The 21012-nt window shown below is 36.6% G+C and overlaps 3 protein-coding genes across 10 annotated transcripts in view; 1 reads left to right on the top strand and 2 right to left on the bottom strand.

Moving 5' to 3' along the window:
- LOC101898157 (formin-binding protein 1-like) overlaps window positions 1–21012 on the bottom strand; it is a 222696-nt gene that overhangs the window by 39958 nt on the left and 161726 nt on the right. For all 8 annotated transcript variants that reach the window (XM_059123082.1, XM_059123083.1, XM_059123086.1 and 5 more), the window contains exon 4: window positions 6786–6836. In XM_059123082.1, the coding sequence (XP_058979065.1) occupies window positions 6786–6836 (51 nt within the window). The remainder of the gene's footprint in view (window positions 1–6785; window positions 6837–21012) is intronic.
- On the bottom strand, window positions 10512–11525 carry LOC131802687 (serine protease 1-like). The gene is made up of 2 exons (XM_059123092.1): window positions 11233–11525; window positions 10512–11165 (listed from the first exon to the last, which is right to left on the bottom strand). The coding sequence occupies exons 1-2, from the start codon at window positions 11493–11495 to the stop codon at window positions 10601–10603; spliced, it is 828 nt and encodes a 275-aa protein (XP_058979075.1). The 5' UTR covers window positions 11496–11525; the 3' UTR covers window positions 10512–10600.
- On the top strand, window positions 11872–12832 carry LOC131802686 (serine protease 1-like). The gene is made up of 2 exons (XM_059123091.1): window positions 11872–12159; window positions 12222–12832. Exons 1-2 carry the CDS (start codon window positions 11897–11899, stop codon window positions 12784–12786), a joined length of 828 nt encoding a protein of 275 aa, XP_058979074.1. The 5' UTR covers window positions 11872–11896; the 3' UTR covers window positions 12787–12832.

Genomic DNA, 21012 nt, shown 5'->3' with positions numbered 1-21012 from the left:
GGCTCAAAAACAAAAATTAAATCAAAATATGGATATGGTAGTTGGACTCGGATGTGAGACAAGTAAGCGAATAAAACATAGATATTTGTATGAAATTTTACACATTCTTGATAGGTGTTTGCAGTTTGTACTTACATTAATGTAAAGTAAACACAATAAATTCACAATGGATTTACAATATGAAACGTCGTCCACATGGCGATTTGATGTAAGAATGCGTAAATGACGACGACGACAGGAAATTGTTGCTTTTTTTATTTATTTGTTTATTTATTTTTTTTTTTTTGTATGAGAAAAGAAATGCATTGAGAAGGAATGCAACGATTGATAAATTGACAAATAAAACAACGATAAAATAAAAAAAAACAAAGCCACACAAAAAATTACATATGATATGAAACGAAGACCGAAAAAGAAAGAAATAAATAAAAAAGAAAATAAAGACTTTATAATATTTGATTTAACTAAATTATACATTTAACAAAATAACAATATTTTTTCAAAATTTTTCACAAACAGTTTGTTTTGAAAATCAAATAAAAATAACATTGAACTAACTACTATGTATTGCAATTATTTATGTATGGTTCCATTGAATTGTATAAATAGTACTTACATAAATTACTAAGGCCTCGATGATCTTTTTTTTAATATGTAAAAATATATTTAAAAGATTACAACTGAAATTTAAAAAAAAAACGGCAATGGTCTTAATAGGAATCTACAATTTTTCAATTCAAGCTATCCGTTCTTGATAGATGGTAAATTATGGACCACAGAGCTGGGGAAATAGAACACGAAGTAGCTAAAAAGAACTCCATAACAGAACGAAACGGACGGGAAGCTTTGGAGGCAAGGAGACAAGGATCCGACTCTTGACCTTGTTGACGAGAACGTTAAAAACAGCAACAAACTCCACCAGATCACTGCGACTGAATCAGGATAGTATCCCTGCAGAACTCTGGAAAAGCCCCCTGCCTGACAAGGAAGAGGACATGGATACCACGGTAGTTCAGGTCTCGACCTCAGTCCCAAAAAAATCGACCAGAATAGTCCTAGCGGCCCAAATTCGTTGGTAAATACCGACAAAGCCCAAACTCTTAAGGGAGGAGGCAATCGAGGCAGAAGTAGTACAGAGCGGCGTTTCCATCCTTAAATGGAAGTGTAACTGAGCTCTCCCGACACCAAGAACGCCAAATTCCAGGAGGAAAGGCAAAATTCAGTCGAAATGTCGATGGGGATCCGTCAAAGCTTACTGATGAGGAGTTGCATCAGGATGAACCTGAAGTTTACGAGGAAGTTCAAGGAGATATATCCTAATGCAACACCATAGGAACTCCCGATAAGAATGGTGACATCATTGATGCCTCAAAAAACCGAAGACTGCGGGTAGCCTTCAGAAAGAGTCTCTGAGGTGCCAAAGCAAAAGAAGGCAAGGCTGAGGTTAAGTTCACAGACTTTAAAAAGGCATCAGAGAAGAAAAGACAATCGAAATTTGCTTAACCTTCGAAACTGGCCCGCTGTTAATTCATCAAACAACCCGCTACAATGGCAAATGTGGTGTAACAACATGTGGACAGAGCAAAGATGGGTACAACGAAGGCTACAGCGAACGGATATAAGCGGACATCTTGTCTACTAAGTTGCCATTCTCGCTGAAGGAAGCAGCATCGAAGGCGAACAAGTCCCCCTCTCAGCCACTGGCAGATATATGGTAAATTCATGGACCCAGAGTTGGGAAATAGAATACTATGTACCTTCGTCCACTATGACGGATGACGCATTAAAATATTGCATCAAGAAATCCGTCAGATCGTTGCGAATATGGGACTGTTAACGCTAAGTCAGGACAGTATACGACAATAGGCTACTCGGAAAGTCCCCCGTCTGACGAGGAAGCGGACCAGGGTAATCCAGACCTCGACCTCTAGTCAGGCTTTGACTGCCAAGAAAATCTGCTTAGTTGCAAATCTCGCTGAAGGAAACAGCACCGAAGGCGATCAGTTCCCTTCTCAACCAATTGCTGTGAAGAGGATGCGGTCAACTGGGGAGCAGCAACCAGGGCGAAGAAAGTGGTGACGACTCAGGCGATGCAGCAGTCCCTTCAATATGCTTCGGTAGCGGCAAAGACGGATAGTGGGAAACACACAAATTTGCAAGGTAAAAGCCGAATGGCACCGGATGACTTTAGAGTAGCGAATAATCTGACCTCAAATGGGTACAAGGCTGCTGATTGAAGGGAGATCCGATATATCTACCTGTTGGGTGATGTCGAACAGTGGAATGTGCGGATTAGCTGAACTGCAATCTATGGGGAAGCCAGGGTCAGCCAGTGGCTGTAAAGAGGATTGCATCAACTGGGGAGCATCAACCCAGGGCGAAGAAAGTAGTGACGACTCAGACGGTACAACAGTCCGTTCCATATGCTTCGGTAGCGGCAAAGAAGGATAGTGGGAAGCACACTAATTGGAAGGTGAAAGCCGGATGGCACCGGATGACCTTAGAGTAGCGAATATCTGACCTCAAATGGGTACAAGGCTGCTGATTGAAGGGAGATCCGATATATCTACCTGTTGGGTGATGTCGAACAGTGGAATTTGCGGATTAGCTGAGCTGCACTCTATGGGTAAGCCAGGGTCAGCCAATGGCGGTAAAGAGGATTGCGTCAACGGACAAGCAGCAACCCAGGGCGAAGGAAATGGTGACGACGCAGACGGTATATCTGTTCGTATACTTCGGTAGCCGCTAAGATGGATAGCACTCTAATAAGAAGGCAAAAACCGGATGGTACCGCATGACCTTAAAGTTGCGGTTTTTGATGAGGCTGACCCCAAATGAAGATCCGACACTTCTTCCTTTCGGATGAGGTAGAACAGCAGAATGTACGGATGAGTTGAGCTGAGCATACTATAGGGGAGCCGGGGTCATTACCACCAAGACAGCAAAGTCGGCTCTGTGCCTGTCTCGGAGGCCCCATGGCTTCAGTGTCAATCGGTGAGGCCAATTAGCCATCCGTCAGCTAATACTAGCAGTTATCTAAGGTTTGCGCTATGAAGACTGACAAAGGATTGCAGTTGAAACTTGTTTGTTGGTCAGAAGTCAGAGACCATTCGTAGTCAGTTCGTTATAACTATGGGACTATTCCTCTAAAAGAGAGCCAAGGCAATTTGGTACAATTTGGATATCAGCCCTCACATCGCAATTCTTCTTTAATTTATTTTTCTTTTTTATTCTTTTGAGAATAGGTACGTTTTAGATCTTCCACGTATCGATTAGAAGGTATATTTGCTAAGTTATCTCTTGTGAATAAGGTTTTCCCTTCAAGACAAAACGAAAACTTTGAGACGGAATAAATTTAATTTACTCCACTAAGACCATGGCTGCGGATTCGAGCAATTTTTGATCAAACTACGAAAACAATTTTTCCTTTTATTTTTTCTTTTTTATCATTGAGAATATGTACCTTTTAGAACTTCCACTTCGATCATAAGTGGTAGACCTATCTAAAGTAGATTCTCCCTTCAAGACACAAATTTTTTTTAGCATCAACAGATTATATGGCTATTTAGATTTTGGTTAGAACTATTAAGAAACAAACATTTGCATCAAAAGTTTGAGTACTTCCTAATATAATTTCGTGTCATTGGAACATTTACTCATTAAAAAAAAAACAATTCAATGGATCTCTAACATAAACAATGCCGCACAAACAAAACATGAAGAATTCATAAGCAACATAACAATGACGACGACAAAACAAACTTTAACTTACCTTATTACTGCCAAAGATGTTGAATATCCCCACACGTTTCTTAATTTTATTAGCACTTATGGTACCCTTAACGGTTAAATGACTGGACTGTACATGATTATAGTGGGACTCTGGGATGTATCAAGAGTGTCCATTTTGGAAAGATCCTCAAAAGGTATATCGCCTGGTGGTGTGAAACCAGATTGATATCTAAAAATTCGAGAAAAAAAAACATTTAATTAAGCCCAAAAGTAAAGAATTCAATTTACTTACCTTTCGATAACTTTATACGAATCCTCCTTCTCATTAATTGATTCGCCGGCCTTGACCATGCCCTCAAGACACCGGGCAATGATGGGTGCTACAGAGGACTCTACATCGGCGGCACTAATAATGAATTCTCTGATGCCACGGGTTCTCTTTTCATCCAATTCTTGCAGTCGATTAATACCTAAGACAATAAATTGGATTAAATGTAATTTATGGTGAATGAATTCCTCCTACCTCCGGCAATAGTTCATGATAATGCTGTTGCTGCAGATTATTTGATTTCTGTAATTGATTGGCATACTCGTCTTGGCATCGTCTGACTGTTGTATCTTTGCCGTCATAATATTCTTGTACGTTCCACCTCGGCTCGACTCAGATTCAAGTCCATATCAGCCGTTTTGTATTTTCAACGGCTTTGTTCCGAATCACGATAAGCTTTCTCATAGTACGTTTGGGCCCGTTTCCAATGCAGCCAGTTGTGTGGTGAGGTTTTGATGTAAAATGGTACCGTTGGAAAGACATTCTAGAAAAAAAATTGTTGTTAATTAATGACAGTGAAATAAAAAACGGGGGTGTATTTTTTGAGTAAGACTTACTTTTCGTTCTTCCCTTAGGGTTTTGGAGAGCAATGAAATGCCTTGTATGATTTGTAATTGCAGGGATTCAGCCACAACTTCCCGTTGTCCAGCCAAAGTCACTGATTTCATTGGAACTTTGCGGAAAGCTTGCCATGATGTGAATCTAAAGAGGGGAGATAAATTTGATTTGAGTCAAGTAAATGTCGATGTGTGGATAAATTATAGTGTATGTGTAAGTGAGTGTGTTGGTGTGCATAGATTAAATTCCAATGGGTATTTTTATAACATATGAATAAAATGAAAGAAGGCTCGACCAGGCCCAACTTTTGTAAATCCATGTTACAAGTGGAATTACAAATCTTGAAGAGTACATCATTCTTAGTATGCCTTTAAAAAATTATCGTTTTCAGTGAGCTTTATTTTTTTTTGGGGGAAAATATCGAAATGTGGACCTATATCAAAGAATGCGACCAATGATGTTAAAGTTTAAAATTGTTGATACCGCAGATCTTAAGCCATTGCAGATGGAGATGAAGGACTTCTCCAAAAAATGGACTAGATGTGGTGCACACCTTCATCTAATCCATTTATTTTTCTTCTCTAACTATTTCTCGGGATGGGCCGTTTGACCGTAGGTCTCCAAGTAAATTAGCCATCATTGTTAGTTATAGTAAAGTTCAAGAGCTTTACTTGCCTGGCATATGATTTCTCACAAGTCGGTGCCACATGCCACACAGCTCGCGTAACTATGGACTTATTCGGGACCGGTCAATTAACCGCTTAGATCGTGCGATTTGACGCCTTGGGATTATTTTGTGGGGCTATGCTGAAGCTCATATCTATACAAATGAGCCCGCTTCAATGGAAGAATAGAAGACAACATTGAAGCATTTATTCATGCGATTCTGTTCGAAATGTTGGGAAGAGTAAGCCAAAATTAGACTATGCGAATAGACCATTTGAGGAGCAGTCCGCAGTCAAATAAAGATTTCATGAATTTTTCTGAACTTCATGCTTTTTATAATCGATTTTGCACTTTTTAGCCATATTTTTAAAAAAGGACCAAAAAGACCTTTTTATGATTCGCTTTAGGTTTTAAATAACACAATAAATTTTCGTGTTTTCATCTGCCAAATTTCTAAAGACACTAGATACTTAAAATACATGGATTCTAAGGAATCTTAATCCGAAAATTTCCAAAGTGTGTGGAAGAAGAAGAAATCTTGTCCTTTCTATTTGGTTACTTTGCGCTGTAAATTTACTAAACGCTGATATACGTGGTTTCCTTTTTTAGCTTCACTTTCATTATCTGCGGGATTTGCCTGTAACTACTTTGTGTTGCACAGTGTTATTAAAGGACTATCATGGTGATATTCTCAACTTTTAAAAAATATCCAATTCTTCATGGATTATTTAAGAGTATTTTTTTTCCAAGGACGATGAAGACTATATTAGCATTATTTTAATATTTTCAAGGTCTATGGGGACATATTTGTGGACCTTCAACAATATTTTTCTAGACCTATCTGGGTAATCTTCGTGGTATTTTTAGAAATATATTTTCAAAAACTCTCTGAAAAATATTCGTGGACTCTTAAGAACCTTTTTAAGGTCTATCAGGAATTTTTTTACTATTTTTTTCAAGTTGTATATGGCAATATTTGCAAAGTTATTTTGGGTATTTTCTAGAGATATACAAGAGAAACTTTTATGGATTTTTAACAATATTTTTTTAATTTTCTAGAGGATTTTTTTTTTTTTTTTGAATTTTAATAATATTTTTGGGGCTTTTATGTATATTTTTTAAGAATATTTTTCAAGTTCTTCAACAGTAAATGCGTGATTTTCTTTTCAGAATACTTTTATTTTTTCATTTTTATTCAATATCTCTTAAGCTTATATTGTCTGATACTACTGCACATCACCCAGGATCAATGGTTCAACGTGGTTCATGGATGGCCTCAAACCCCCATCAATAATGTGGCATCAAAATACTCACTATTTCAACAAGTAAATCCACCGATTGTGGTTTTAGTTCTATATATTAAAAATAACACAGCACACCAACACCGTCACACACATACATTCTCTCTCTTGCAGATTATATTGTTTATTATTTGTAAATGTATATATATTTCAAATCAAACACATGTCTATATATTTTGTATTAATTATATCGTACTTACTCATTATCTTCTTCTTCTTTTTTCTTGGGCTGATAATTTTTCACTAAACGCCTGTAATAGAAATAAAACAACAACAAAGAAAGAGAAATTAATACAAAGTGGAAAAAAAAAAATTGTTTATAACAAAAACTCGCAGCATTTCATGAACGTTTGATAAATTAATTAATAATTTGGGTCATATACAGAAAAAAGAGGCTACAACAACAACAAAAAACTTTGCAACATCAAGAAATTTCTTTTCAAAAATCGGCGCCAAGTAAACAACTCCACGGCCGTTTACACGCAAACCGTTTAAATGCTTTTAGTTTAAGCGTTGAGACTAGAAATCGAAGAAAATTTATGCAAATGTGACTAGCTCCAAAACATGAATTCGATTTTCCATAACGTAATTGTCGGCTGAAATGCAACGAAATGCCATCGAGAATTAAAGAGACCGTTGGAAAATAACATGCAATGGAGGGAGTAGTTTTGGAAAAACAAATGAAAACATTTCATCAAAATATCCAAGTGGAAAAGCTGAAATCAATGATAGGTGTTTGGTGTTCCAATCAAAGGTTTTGATATCGCAATTTTTTGAAAACATTTTTCAAGGACCAACAGATCAATAATCGTGGATTTTAAGAATATTTTCTTTAAGGACCAAAAGATCGATAAACACGGGTTTTAACGAATTTTTTCAAGATTTTTTAAGGTCCTACAGACCAATAATCCTGTGTTATGTTTATGTTGTCAGTGACCGAAATGTTTAACAGTATTTTCTCAAGTACCAGTGTACCAAAAATCGGAGATTTTAACAATTTTTTCACAAGGAACAATAGACTAATAATTTTTTAAAAGATATTTTTCAAGGACTAAGATGCCAATAATCGTGGTTTTTAAAGTATATTTTCATCGGGATTTTTTATGAACGTTGTATCAAGGACCAACACACCAATAATAGTGTATTTTTAGAAAGGATCAATACGATCGCGGAATAGATTTTTATAAATCAACAGACCGATAACTGTGCATTATCAAAGGACAAAAAGAAAAATAATCGTGATTTTTTTAGAATATTTTTTCAAGAAGCAACAGACCAATAATCGTGGATTTTGAAGAATATTTTTAAGGACCTACAGACGAATAATTGTGGATTTTTAAGATATTTTTTTTTTTCAAGGACTAAAGACCAACAATCGTGGACTTTTGAAGAATATTTTTAAGGACCTACAGATGAATAATTGTGGATTTTAAGATTTTTTTTTCGAGGACTAAAGACCAACAATTGTGGATTTTTGAAGAATATTTTTTCGAAGACCTACAGACGAAAAATAGTGAATTTTTGAAGAATATTTTTTTCGAAGAATATTTTTTTAAGGACCAACTGTCCAATAATCGTGGATTTTTTAAGAATATTTTTTCGAAGACCTACAGACGAAAAATAGTGGATTTTTGAAGAATATTTTTCGAAGAATATTTTTTAAGGACCAACTGACCAATAATCTCGGATTTTTTAAGAATATTTTTTCGATGACTTAGCGACGAATCATGTATTTTTAAGAATATTTTTTCGAAGACCTACAGACGAATAATCGTGGATTTTATAAGAATATGTTTTCAAAGACGAACAGAAAAATTATTGAGGATTTTTTAAAAGTATTTCTTCAAGGACAAACAGACCAATAATCTTGGATTTTTGAAGAATATTTTTTTCAAGGACGAACAGAAAAATTATTGTGGATTTTTTAAAAGTATTTCTTCAAGGACAAACAGACCAATAATCTCGGATTTTTAAGAATATTTTTCTCAAGGATCAAATGGCTTATAATTGTTATTATAATTGTTTTCCAAGGATTGTTAACAATGTTTTCTCAAGGACCACCAGACAATATTAATCGTGAATTTTTCAAGGACCAAAAGGCTTATAATCGTGGATTTTTCAGAATATTTTTTTCAGGGATTTTTAAGAAAGTTTTTTCAAGGACCAACAGATAAATGATTTTGGATTTTATAAAAATATTTTTTCAAGGATCAACAACTTTTCAAAAATATTTTTTCAAGGACCAACAGAAGAATAATCGTGGTTTCTTGAAGAATATTTTTTTAAGGACCTACAATCTTGGATTTTTAAAAATATTTTTCAAGGACATCTTGTCAAAGAATATTTTTCAAGAACCAACAGACCAATAATCGTGGATTTTAAAGGGTATTTTTTCAAGGAATACCAGACCTATAGTTGTGATTTTTTTAAGAATGATTTTTCATGGAACAACACACCATTGATCATAGGTTTGTTAGGAATATTCTTTCAGAGATTTTTATCAAAAATTTTATTTCAATGACCAACAGACCAATGATTTTGGATTTTTTAAGAATGTGTTTCCAAGGACCAAGAGACCAATAATGACGGATTTTTGAAGAATATTTTTCAAGAACTAACCGGATTTTTTAAGAATAATTTTTCAAGGACCATCAGACAAGCAATCGTTTATTTTTCGTTATTTGAGTTTCGTTAATTTTGAGTTTTTTTTCCTTTTTTCAACCAACGGACCAAAATCTTGTATTTTTTCAAATATTTTTTTAAGGATCAACGGACCAGATATCTTGGATTTTAAAAAAAAAAAAATTTAAAGGACCAGCACACCATGATTCGGTGATTTTTAGGAATATGTTCTTAAGGATCAAAAGACCAACAATCTAGGATTTTTTACGAATATTTTGTAGATTTTTTTAGAATGTTTTTTAATAAGGACAAACAGGATTTTTTTAATAATATTTTTTTAAGGACTAATAGTCTTGTATTTTTTTCTCAAGGACCAATAGACCGCAGATTTGTTAATAATCTTTTTTCAAGGACCAACAGACCAATAGTATTGAATTTTTTTAAAATAATTTTCCAAGGACCAATAGACAAATAATCGTTAACTTTTTAAGACTAGTTTTTCAGAGACACTTTTGGATTTTTTTTTCATTTTTTCAAGGACAAAAAATCGTGGATTTTTTTAAAATATTTTTTAAGGGGCAATTGTATTGATTTTTTTAATATTTTTTCAAAGGACCAACAGACCAATAAGCGGAGATTTTTAAGATTTTTTTCTTAAGGATCAATAGACCAATATTCTAGGATTTTTTAAAGAATATTTTGCAGGGACCAACGGTTTAATAATCAAGGACCCACAGGCTTTTTTAATAACATTTTTCTCAGGGACCACCAGATCAATAATCGTGGATTTTTTAAAAATATTTGTTTGCAGGACCAACATACAGATTGTGGATTTTTTAAAAATATTTGTTTGCAGGACCAACATACAGATCGTGGATTTTTAAAAATATTTTTTCAAGGACCAACAAACCAATAATTGTTTATTTTTTAAGAAAGGATCAACAGACCAATGATCGTGGTTTTTTATAACAATATTTTTTAAGGACCAACAGACAGATCGTGGATTTTCAAGAATATCCGTTGAAGGGCCAACATACCTATTATCGAATAAGAATATAGGAATATTTTTCTAGGACTAAGAGACTAATAATCTTGGATTTTTTAAAAATATTTTTGCACGGACCTACAAACCGATAACCCTGGATTTTTCAAGAATTTTATTTCGAGGACAAACAGAATTTTTTTTTTGAATTTTTTCGAGGACAAATATACCAAAAGTCTTGAATTTTTTAAAAATGTGTTTTGAAAGGACCAACAGGCCAATAATACCGGATTTTTCAAAAAATATTTTTTTGTTTATATAATTAAATTCTATAAAATTACCATTTATTAAAATAAAAATAAACTTCTATTCAAACAAAGATAAATTCGTTTTCAAAATGTCAGCCACTTTTTAATAAGAGATACCAGTGTTGGACTTGATCCAATCCAAGTAGCTGGTGACACGAGTGAAGGCAGCTGGGTAACCCTTGGCGCAACCGGCCGAAGAACCGAAGGAGGTCAAACCAACTTGAACCTTGGAGGATTCCAAAACCAATGGGCCGCCAGAATCACCGTTGCAGGTAGAAACACCACCGGGAGTGGAGACACAGATGTTGGAGGAGGTAACAATGGAGGTACCATAGGTGGCAGCACAAACGGTGTTGGTGATGATTTGCATGCGGGCCCATTGCAAGTTGTTGGTGACACCGGTGGCAGAGTCAGAGATACGGCCCCAACCGGAAGCGATGGCATAATCACCGGCATAGGTGGAGTAAGAGCTGGCAATGGCGGGCAATTTAACGGCTTGAATGCGGCTGGTGTAGGATACGGAGGGGATCTTAATCAAGGAGATATCGTTCTTAACAGTCTTGCTGTTCCAGCCAGAGTGGATGATGATGTTGCTGCTCGAAACGGTGTGGGTGACTTCAGCAGAGGTACGAACGGTGGCGCCCAAGTAGACAGTGACGGAGGAGACACTAAAATTTGATTTTTACGATGAAAATTTCATTCGGCCCTATTTTCAAGGTAAAAATCCCAACTTACCCATCGGTACAGTGAGCAGCGGTCAAAACCCATTGGGAACCAATCAAGGAACCACCACACCAGGACGAAGAGAGAGCGCTAATTTTCAAGGAAAGACCAACTTGGTAGGGGAATTGACCAACCGAGGCAGTGTTGCCATTGGTAATACGGCCCTCAGTTTCAACGACGGGCATAACGACGCTGCGGGATTCCACATTTTCGGCTCTCAAGTCGAAGGCTGAGGCAGTGGCCAAAGCCAAGGCAAAAATAACCAAGAATTTCATGTTGCTGCTGCGATACAACTGATACCGAACCCAAGAACCTTTGCGGTTTTTATACCGATAAAAGAAATGCAGACAATATTTTATTGGTTTTATCAAATGCACTCGATGACAATTATATAACCCAATTCTCCATTATTATTATCACAGATTACTAGACAGGAGATAAACAAATGAATTTGCAAAAACCTATTTGATTTATATCTGAAATAGTGCAAAAAATTATCAAAGGGCAAACCCAGCCGCAGATAAGGTTTAAGAACTGACCAGTATTATTTGCTATTATCACTTTGGGCACACTTCAAACTATCGCCCAGAATTGGCGACAAGAATTTCGGAAAATACGGTGTATAAAAACCCCAAAACTATGCCAAGGCCTGTATCAGTTGTATCACAGAAGCAACATGAAATTCTTGGTTATTTTCGCCTTGGCTTTGGCCACCGCCTCTGCCTTCGACTTGAGAGCCGAAAATGTGGAATCCCGCAGCGTCGTTATGCCCGTCGTTGAAACCGAGGGCCGTATTACCAATGGCAACACTGCCTCGGTTGGTCAATTCCCCTACCAAGTTGGTCTTTCCTTGAAAATTAGCGCTCTTTCATCGTCCTGGTGTGGTGGTTCCTTGATTGGTTCCCAATGGGTTTTGACCGCTGCTCACTGTACCGATGGGTAAGTAAGGATTAACAATATTTATAACTAAGGGTTAATTTTTAAAAATTGTAAAATTTTAGTATCTCCTCCGTCACCGTCTACTTGGGCGCCACCGTTCGCACCTCCGCTGAAGTCACTCACACCGTCTCCAGCAGCAACATCATCATCCACTCTGGCTGGAACAGCAAGACCTTGAAGAACGATATCTCCTTGATCAAGATCCCCTCTGTCTCCTACACCAGCCGCATCCAAGCCGTTAAATTGCCTGCCATTGCCAGCTCTTACTCCACCTATGCCGGTGATTATGCCATCGCTTCCGGTTGGGGCAAGATTTCCGATTCCGCCACCTCTGTCACCAACAACTTGCAATGGGCCCGTATGCAAATCATCACCAACACCGTCTGTGCTGCCACCTATGGTACCTCCATTGTTACCTCGTCCAACATTTGTGTCTCCACTCCCGGTGGTGTTTCTACCTGCAACGGTGATTCTGGCGGCCCATTGGTTTTGGAATCCTCCAAGGTTCAAGTTGGTTTGACTTCCTTCGGTTCCTCGGCCGGTTGTGCCAAGGGTTACCCAGCTGCCTTCACTCGTGTCACCAGCTACTTGGATTGGATCAAGTCCAACACTGGTATCGCTTATTAGATTACCGGAAAATGTGAACTTGTTTTCTTTGGTGCTATAGTATTGTTGATATTATAATAAATTAAGAGAAAAAAAATAGAAAAGAAGTTATGTCCTTTTTTCAATGTAGATATCCCTGGAATTTTTTGGATTTGGAAGTAGAGGCGAGGAACAATATTTTTGAGAATCCAAATTTGCCTTTCACAATTATAGTAGACATATTATGAGACTGAGAATGACTTTTAGAGCCTTTTTAAAGAAAATACCCCTTATGAGATCCCCTTTTTAAATAAGACGTTTCAACGGAACTTTCTGATATGGAAGATCATTGAATGCTGACCTTTATACGTAGATCTTTATAAGGAAGACTCTTAACTAGGTTCTGTGTAGACATATATGGCCTGCTTTAGAATGAAAACTGTTCTTCCATGAATGGAAGGCATATATAATAAGACGGTAAAAATTCGGATTTTCGTATTTTTGAAGGCCTTGACCAATACAAACTTTCAGAATATCATTGATTAGAACCATTCCTTGCAAAAATCTTTCAATATAGGTCTTCTGTTTGGCACATTCTCTTTATCTATCTCTATAACGACTCATTCTTGCTTCCGATATTTTATGATTTTACCAACAATTTTTAAAAGAATTGGTTGTAAATTGAACCAGCATTGGCCCACAAAAAATGTTCCATTAGTATTTCTGGCACATTTAGGTGTTCCCAAGGTTCTGCCATTATTTTCAGCTGAAGTGGCTAAATATCATATTTTCAAATATCAATAGGTATAACGTATCCTTACGAAGAATATTCAATGTAGGACACATGTTTGGAATAACTCCATACAATTTAAGCCCATTTATTGGCAGTCCATGGACTACCACTTAGTATTTTAGACTCGCAGTGGGTAAAGGACTGACTATCTCTTAAGGGTTGTTTTGTGGCCAATTACTTGATAAAGGCCCCATATAGCGACACTTCTTAATTTTTGACAGTGTTGAGGTCTCAGCCACAATCTTTCACTGTCAGACTAAAAATTATCGATTTGGAGTTGTGATTTAATAAAAAATACGGCCGAGAAAAAATTTGGTTTCAAGTTTTTTTAACAGACCAATATCCAACATTTTCAATACTCTCTTGAAAAAATCGAAAGATAAGGAAATGTCAGGGAGTATCTGTTTCAACTACCAACAGACCAATAGGATCTATAGTAAAATTTCACAATAAAATATTTTGGCTTGCTACAATCCCGTTTAAAGAGAGTTTTTAACCATATTTTAAATTAAAACCAGTAAGGAAAAGTCAAAAGTCAGGCGGGACCGGCTATATGATACCCTACACCACTATGCATATTTAGTAGAGCTAATGTTCTATTTTCACTAATGTTTTTATCTTATATACCAAATAGCATTGCTATAGAGTTTATGACTTCACTTCGAGAAGGATTATATTAAAAAATATATATATCGGAGCCGAGTTCGACCAAATGGAAACGTACGTCCCGAAATTCACTCCAAAATTTTACAGAGGAATTTTCGAGCTGTATCTGACGTCCGATATCAAATATTAAAACACCAGATCGGATGAAATATATAAATGAGAGGTATACATATTCTGAACCGATTTTCACCAAAATTTGATGTACTTGCTTCTAGACTGAATTCGGTCGTATGTGTTAAAATACAGGTCATTCAAACTGATATTGCCATTTAGTGCACAATTAACCCGAAATCGGACGAAGATATATATGGGAGCTATATCTAAATTTGAATCGATTCTCATCAATTTTAATAGGGTTCGTTCTTGGGCCAAACGAATATTGTTTGTAAAATTTCATCTCAATCGGATAATAAATGTGAATTTTGTTCATAAGAATACATGGACTCCGAAAGTGATTCTATGAAGATCCTCAAAAGTAACTATGGGTCCATATCGCTTTCTTCTCCATGTTACAAACAAATGCACAAATACATAATACCCTTACCACTGTGTGGTGTTTGGTATAAAAAGGACCAAAAAGGCCCCTTTTTTGACTCGCATGAGGGTTAAAAATGTTGACCAAATTTTCTTCATATTTTTATCTGAAATTTTGCCGAAGACACCACTTGGCCTGTGCCCAAAAAAATTTCCCGCCTGTACTCTTTTGTAAATTGACCCCGAAACCCTGATCCAAGTTTATTGCTACTTTAGTAGAGCTTCGCATAACAATTAAAAGTTATAATTTAATGTTCAAAGGACTAAATATGCCGAAGCATTTGTACCTTTTAAATTCGGACTTACATTGCTCATTTGGTGCACAATTAATTTGAAATCCGTTCCAAATCGGAACCGATCTCGATAAAACTTGGCAAAAAGATTTCTGAGCTGCATTTGATATATTTCCATGAATATCGTTGTTACGGAGTGCATATTACGGCTGTGGGTAACAAATATAACAAATCGGATAAACAGTATATATGGGAGCTATAGCTATATCTGAACCGATCTTCACCAAATTTGACACACAGGCATCTAGACTCAATTCGGTGCCAAATTCCATCCCATTTGGACAAATATTAGACGTTTGATGCACAATAAAAAGTAAATCGGAAGAAGTGATATGTGGGAGCTATATCCAAATCTGAACCGATCTCGATAAAATTTAACAAAGGTATTTCTGAGCTGTATATGATATATTTCCCTAAATATTGTTGTTACAGGGTGCATATTACGGCTGCGGAGGACAAAAATAACAAATCGGATGAACAATATATATGGGAGCTATAGCTATATCTGAACCGATTTCGATCAAATTTGGCATACTTATTTTCAGGCCCAATTTGGTTGTATGTGCAAAATTCCATACTATTCGGACTGATATTACACGTTTGGCGCACAATAAAAGGCAAATCGGACGAAGATATGTATGGGAGCTATATCCAAATTTTGTCGGATTATCTCCAATTTCAATAGGGTTCATCCTTGGGCCAAACAAATGATTTGTGCAAAATTCCATCTGGATAGGGCAATAAATGCGAACTGTACATTGTTTACAAAAATACATGGACAGACGGAGTGACAGACGGTTGGAAGGGCGGACGGACAGACGGTTGGAAGGGCGGACGGACATGCATAAATCGACTCAGAATGTGATTCTATGCAGATCATCAAAAGGAACTATGGGTCTATGTCGTTTCCGTTTTGCCTTTTACAAACAAATGCACAAAGACATAATACCCTGACCACCTCGTGGTGTAGGGTATAAAAACGTAAATACCAGAACTTTCATAACAACGTCATCGCTTCGAAATTTGTTTACATTCAAATTTTATGTCAAATCATAGTTTGGGTAAACTATCATTCCCATTAATTTTATGTCGCGAGTCTCGGCACTTGAAAGTGCCTCACTACATTCATAAATTTTCAAAACGCTCATTTTTATGTTATCGTTTTTTGAATTTAGGGAAATTCATAGCCCGTGCTTTTTATTTATTTACTTAGAGCGTTGTATAGTATAATAACACTTTAAAGTTCGAGTGTTCTTCTAATAATAGCCATAAATATGGAAGAGAGAAGTGATTTTTATCACCTAAACGAGGACGTGATTAACCTGTATTGAGTTTCGTTGTTCTTGCGATTCGGAAGAAGGACGGTGACGTTAGAGCAGTACTTAACGATAAATCGATGGATCGATCGAACGATTGATGATTGGGAATTTTTGTTGGGTTCAATAGCAGCAGCAGACAATGATATGGCAATTGTGAAATAAGATAAGATATGACAACCTGCTACCGTTCAAATAAAATTTATAATCTGGGAATTATTGTTATTTGTTGTTTGCCTTTTTGGTTTTTTAATGATGATGGTTCATGTTTTAAAATAAAAATACTAAAAAATACTAAATTTGGTACCATTAAAATTTTGGGTGCACCAGTAGAGGAGTTGGAATCCTGCAATTTGAACATATAGTGCAATAGACCACTATATGATGTAGGTAGTTATGAAAATTTGTATTTGAGTGTATTAAATGGTACTAAATTTGGTAAAATTTGAATTTGGGTGAACCAATAGAGCTGGTATCCTGAAAATTGAAAATAAGATTGCTGTCGGAGTATAGGATTGGGATATGTAGGTACTTTTGGAAAATTCTACTTATATGTACTAAATAAAGTACAATTTGTATTTGGGTGAACCAACAGAGCTAGAATCCTAAAATTTGTTATTGAGATCACTCGGGGAGTGTAGGACTGGGGTATGTAGAAAGCTTTGGAAATTCGTATTTATGTGTATTAAATTTGGTACAAATTGGAATCGTAATGAACCGGTGGTGCTGGAATTTAGAAATTTGGAATGATGGTCACGGATGGAGTTCAGGATAGTTGTACACCAAGGGGTTTTTGGAAATTCGAACTTTCAGGCTAGGAAAAGATGGTACTTAACATCTAATTTGGTACCATTTAGTATTATGTGAACGGATAGAGCTAAAAACTTTAAATTTGGATCAAGGTTGGAAAGTAAGTTTGATATACAGGGCGAGATGAAAAAACTGCAACCAACTTCAGACTGCTGTCATTTCTAAGCCACTCGTCCAACAGTTGTTAAAATTATTCCAGTGACAGCTCATTATATTGTTTACAAGCGTACTAAAGCATTTTGGTGAGAATTTTCCAGAAAAAAGTTATTCGTGATGGAATTCAAGCGGGATAGTGTGATTTCTGTTAATATTTGGCTGGAAAATCACAAGTGGCTATCGTTAGGGTAGCCCGACATCAAGGAAGTGGACGGAAGAAAACAGCAACATAAGCAGAAATAGTTCGAAAAGTAAAAAAACGATTTGATCGAAACCCGCGTCGCAATGGCCGAAAAATGGCTCGTGAGCTGAATATATCGCAATATTCCATTCGGCAAATATTGAAAAATGAGCTCGGGGTAAAGCCTTTGAAATTCGAAAAAGTGCAAGAACTTACACCGCAACGGAAAGAAAAAAGACTCAAAAGGCCGAAAGTGGTGAACTGCTGAATTTGATTTTCTCCGTCTCCGATAAGAAAATATTCGTTGTCCAGCAGTTTGTAAACAAACAAAATGATCGCGTTACTCGCCATAGAGGTCAGCTGAAAATGTGCACCTTCGGTTGGCCATCAGAACTCAAGAGCCGGCCATGGTGATGGTGTAGGCCGCCATAAAGACCGATGGTCGCTCTCCGCTCGTATTAATCGACCGTGGCATCAGAATACATGCCGAATATTATCGCGAAAATATTCTGGAGGGTGTATTAAAGCCTTGGGCACGCAAACATTTTGGCCGTAGACCTTGGACATTCCAACAGGACTCAGCACGTCACGGCCGCTCAAGAATGGTTACAAAATGAGGTTCCTCGCTTCATTTCTAGACTATTCCGTTGGACTATTGTGTCTGGAGTATTTTACTAAACAAGTAAAACAGCTGTAAATTCGGCCGGGCCGAACTTTGAATACCCTCCACAATTTGGAACGAATTTGGTAAATCTCAAACACAATAAGATCCGTTAAAAATTCTGTTAAAATCATAAAAATACCGAATGTAGCCGTTATATTAGAGTCTATACGACGATATGGACCTGCATAGGTAACTTTTGTCATAACCCTTTACAATATTCAAATGGGAATTTAAAAAAAAAATCGCTGAATAATGTAGCTAACAACATTAAAATACCGAATATCGGGAGGTACCGTTATATGGGCGGCTATACGAAGAGGTGGACCTGCAAAGACAATTTTCAGTCTTAGGCTGTAGTATCCATTACGAATTTCAAATACTAAAATTGAAACAATTCCGGGGAATAATGTCGCTAAAATCATCAAAATACCGAATATCGGGAGGTACCGTTATATGGGGGCTATACCAAGACATGGACCTACATGACCCATTTTCAATAGCAAAAGTCCACCAGACATAATATACTTTTGAGTAAAATTTTATCAATCTACTTCAATTCGTTCGCAAGCTACAGTGATTTTAGGCTGATCAAGAATATATATACTTCGTGGGGTCTAAAATGTATATTTCGAGGTGTTCCAAACGGAATGACAAACTTAATATACCCTCCATACTATGGTGGAGGGTATAAAAATACCCAAGTGTCGATCACCTCAAGCAAGTGATTCGCCGGGAATGGGCCAAAATACCGCCGAGCAACATTCGGGCAGCGTGTGACGGTTTCAAGGCCATAATTCGTGCCAAAGGTGACCAATTCGAACAAATGTAAACGTATTCTAAAAATTTGATGCTATTTCCGAATTTTTTTTTGCTTTCATTCAATAAAATTAAAATAAAAATTGTGACGTTTGACTTTTTTGCAGTTTTTTTTATCTCACCCTGTATGTCCAAAAATTAAGATTGAAATGGAATTTTAATTACCAGCCAAGCAAAACGTGCCCGGTCCCGTTCACTGTCATATTAAAAAAAAAAATCTTCAATAAACTTGAAACTCAACAGAAGATGACACTGAAAAATTTCATGATAATATTTCTGCTGCCCAAAAAAATATATATGTACCCATCACTTGAAGCCCCCGCTTATAATGTTGCGCCGAACACAAACGCAACATAACAATTGCCAACTAAAAAGCCAGCTATATACCAATTGCAGCTATGCCACCACTTTAAACTGTCACTTTAAAGTGTTCATAATAAAAATCTTGACTCGCTCGTTCGTTGGTGGCGTCATTTTGCCGCTGGTGCCACCACTCTACTATGTAGCATGGTGGTATGCTGGCCCCTGCCAAAATCTATTTTAAAACCAAAAATGGATAAAATTATTATTTGGCGGTTAATTGTGTTTGTAGGATGGTTTTCTTTATCCCCCTCTCCTCTTGTCATTCGATTCAGTTTTGAATTGTCTTTTTGTGGAAACTTCAAGGTTACAATAGTTACGATCTCTTTGTGCAGTGCACACAAAATTCACATGCTTGGCTATATTTTTAGTAATCAACAGCGGACAAATGAAAAGCGAGCGTTAATAGTTCTAATGACAAAATAACTAACTACAGCACAGCTGAGATTCAACCGATTTGACCACAAACACACAACAAATGGTTGCATGCAAAAACAACAACAACAACCACAACGACACTTCGAAGAAACTTGTTTGCTCTCAAGTCCATAAACAATTAGCTGCTACTATTTATCTTTTTCCTTATAGAACTAAAAATGTCGCCTCATAATATTTGAAATGTTCGAAAAGGGGGGTTCACAAAATGCAAGGGAATGAAAAAAAAACAAAGGAAAAATGTAAAATAAATTAATGTATTTTTTGTTTGGAGACTGGCAATTATCAGTCTCACTGGTTGCATCACAAGTTAAGCTGAAAAACTCTTTGCCAAATAATGGATTTCCTACAATTTTTTGGTAGCGGTAAAAATGAAATTAATACTCTATTATAACCAAGTAAAAAGCTGTAAGTTCTGCCGGGCCGATCTTTAGATACCCTCCACCATTTGGAACGATTTTGGCACTTTTGAAAAAAAAAATAAAATCCGTTAAAAATTCTTTTAAAACCTAAAAAATACCAAATGCTGCCGTCATATTAGGATCTAAATGATGACGTGGAGAGGTACTATTATAGGGGGCCTATACGAAGACGTGAACCTGCACAAACAATTTTCTGTCTTAGGCTGCAGTATCCATTACGAACCTCAAATACTAAATATGAAACAATTCCCATGAATGTCTCTAAAATCATCAAAATACAGAATATCGGAGGTACCGTTATATGGGGGCTATACGAAGAGGGGAACCTACACAGACAATATTCTGCCTTAGGCTGCAGTATCCATTTCGAACTTCAAATACCAAATTTGAAATAATTCCTGCGAACATTGTCGCTAAAATCATCAAACTACCGAATATCGGGAGGAACCGTTATATGGCGGCTATACGAAGACGTAGACCGGCACAAACAATATTCTGCCTTAGGCTGCAGTATCCATTACGAACCTCAAATACCAAATTTAAACCACGTCCGATGAATAATGTCGCTAAAATCATCAAACTACCGAATATCGGGAGGAACCGTTATATGGCGGCTATACGAAGACGTGAACCTGCACAAACAATTTTCTGCCTTAGGCTGCAGTATCCATTACGAACCTCAAATACAAAATTTGAAACAATTCCGGTGAATAATGTCGCTAAAATCATCAAAATGCCCAATATCAGGAGGTACCGTTATATGGGGGCTATACGAAGGCGTGGACCTGCACAGACAATTTTCTGCCTTAGGCTGTAGTATTC

This window comes from Musca domestica, unplaced genomic scaffold (assembly GCF_030504385.1).
Source record: "Musca domestica strain aabys unplaced genomic scaffold, Musca_domestica.polishedcontigs.V.1.1 220, whole genome shotgun sequence".
NCBI lineage: Eukaryota > Metazoa > Arthropoda > Insecta > Diptera > Muscidae > Musca > Musca domestica.
The sequence above is the reverse complement of the archived record's forward strand: the minus strand, read 5'-3'. Positions and strand labels throughout refer to the sequence as shown.

What these genes read in the sequence shown, in the direction of transcription:
- LOC131802687 (XM_059123092.1), bottom strand. Translation starts at nt 11,495, where the DNA reads ATGAAATTCTTGGTTATTTTTGCCTTGGCTTTGGCCACTGCCTCAGCC. An exon ending in GCTGCTCACTGTACCGATGG is followed by an intron (nt 11,166 to 11,232) that starts GTAAGTTGGGAT and finishes ATCAAATTTTAG; the next exon opens with TGTCTCCTCCGTCACTGTCT.
- LOC131802686 (XM_059123091.1), top strand. Translation starts at nt 11,897, where the DNA reads ATGAAATTCTTGGTTATTTTCGCCTTGGCTTTGGCCACCGCCTCTGCC. An exon ending in GCTGCTCACTGTACCGATGG is followed by an intron (nt 12,160 to 12,221) that starts GTAAGTAAGGAT and finishes GTAAAATTTTAG; the next exon opens with TATCTCCTCCGTCACCGTCT.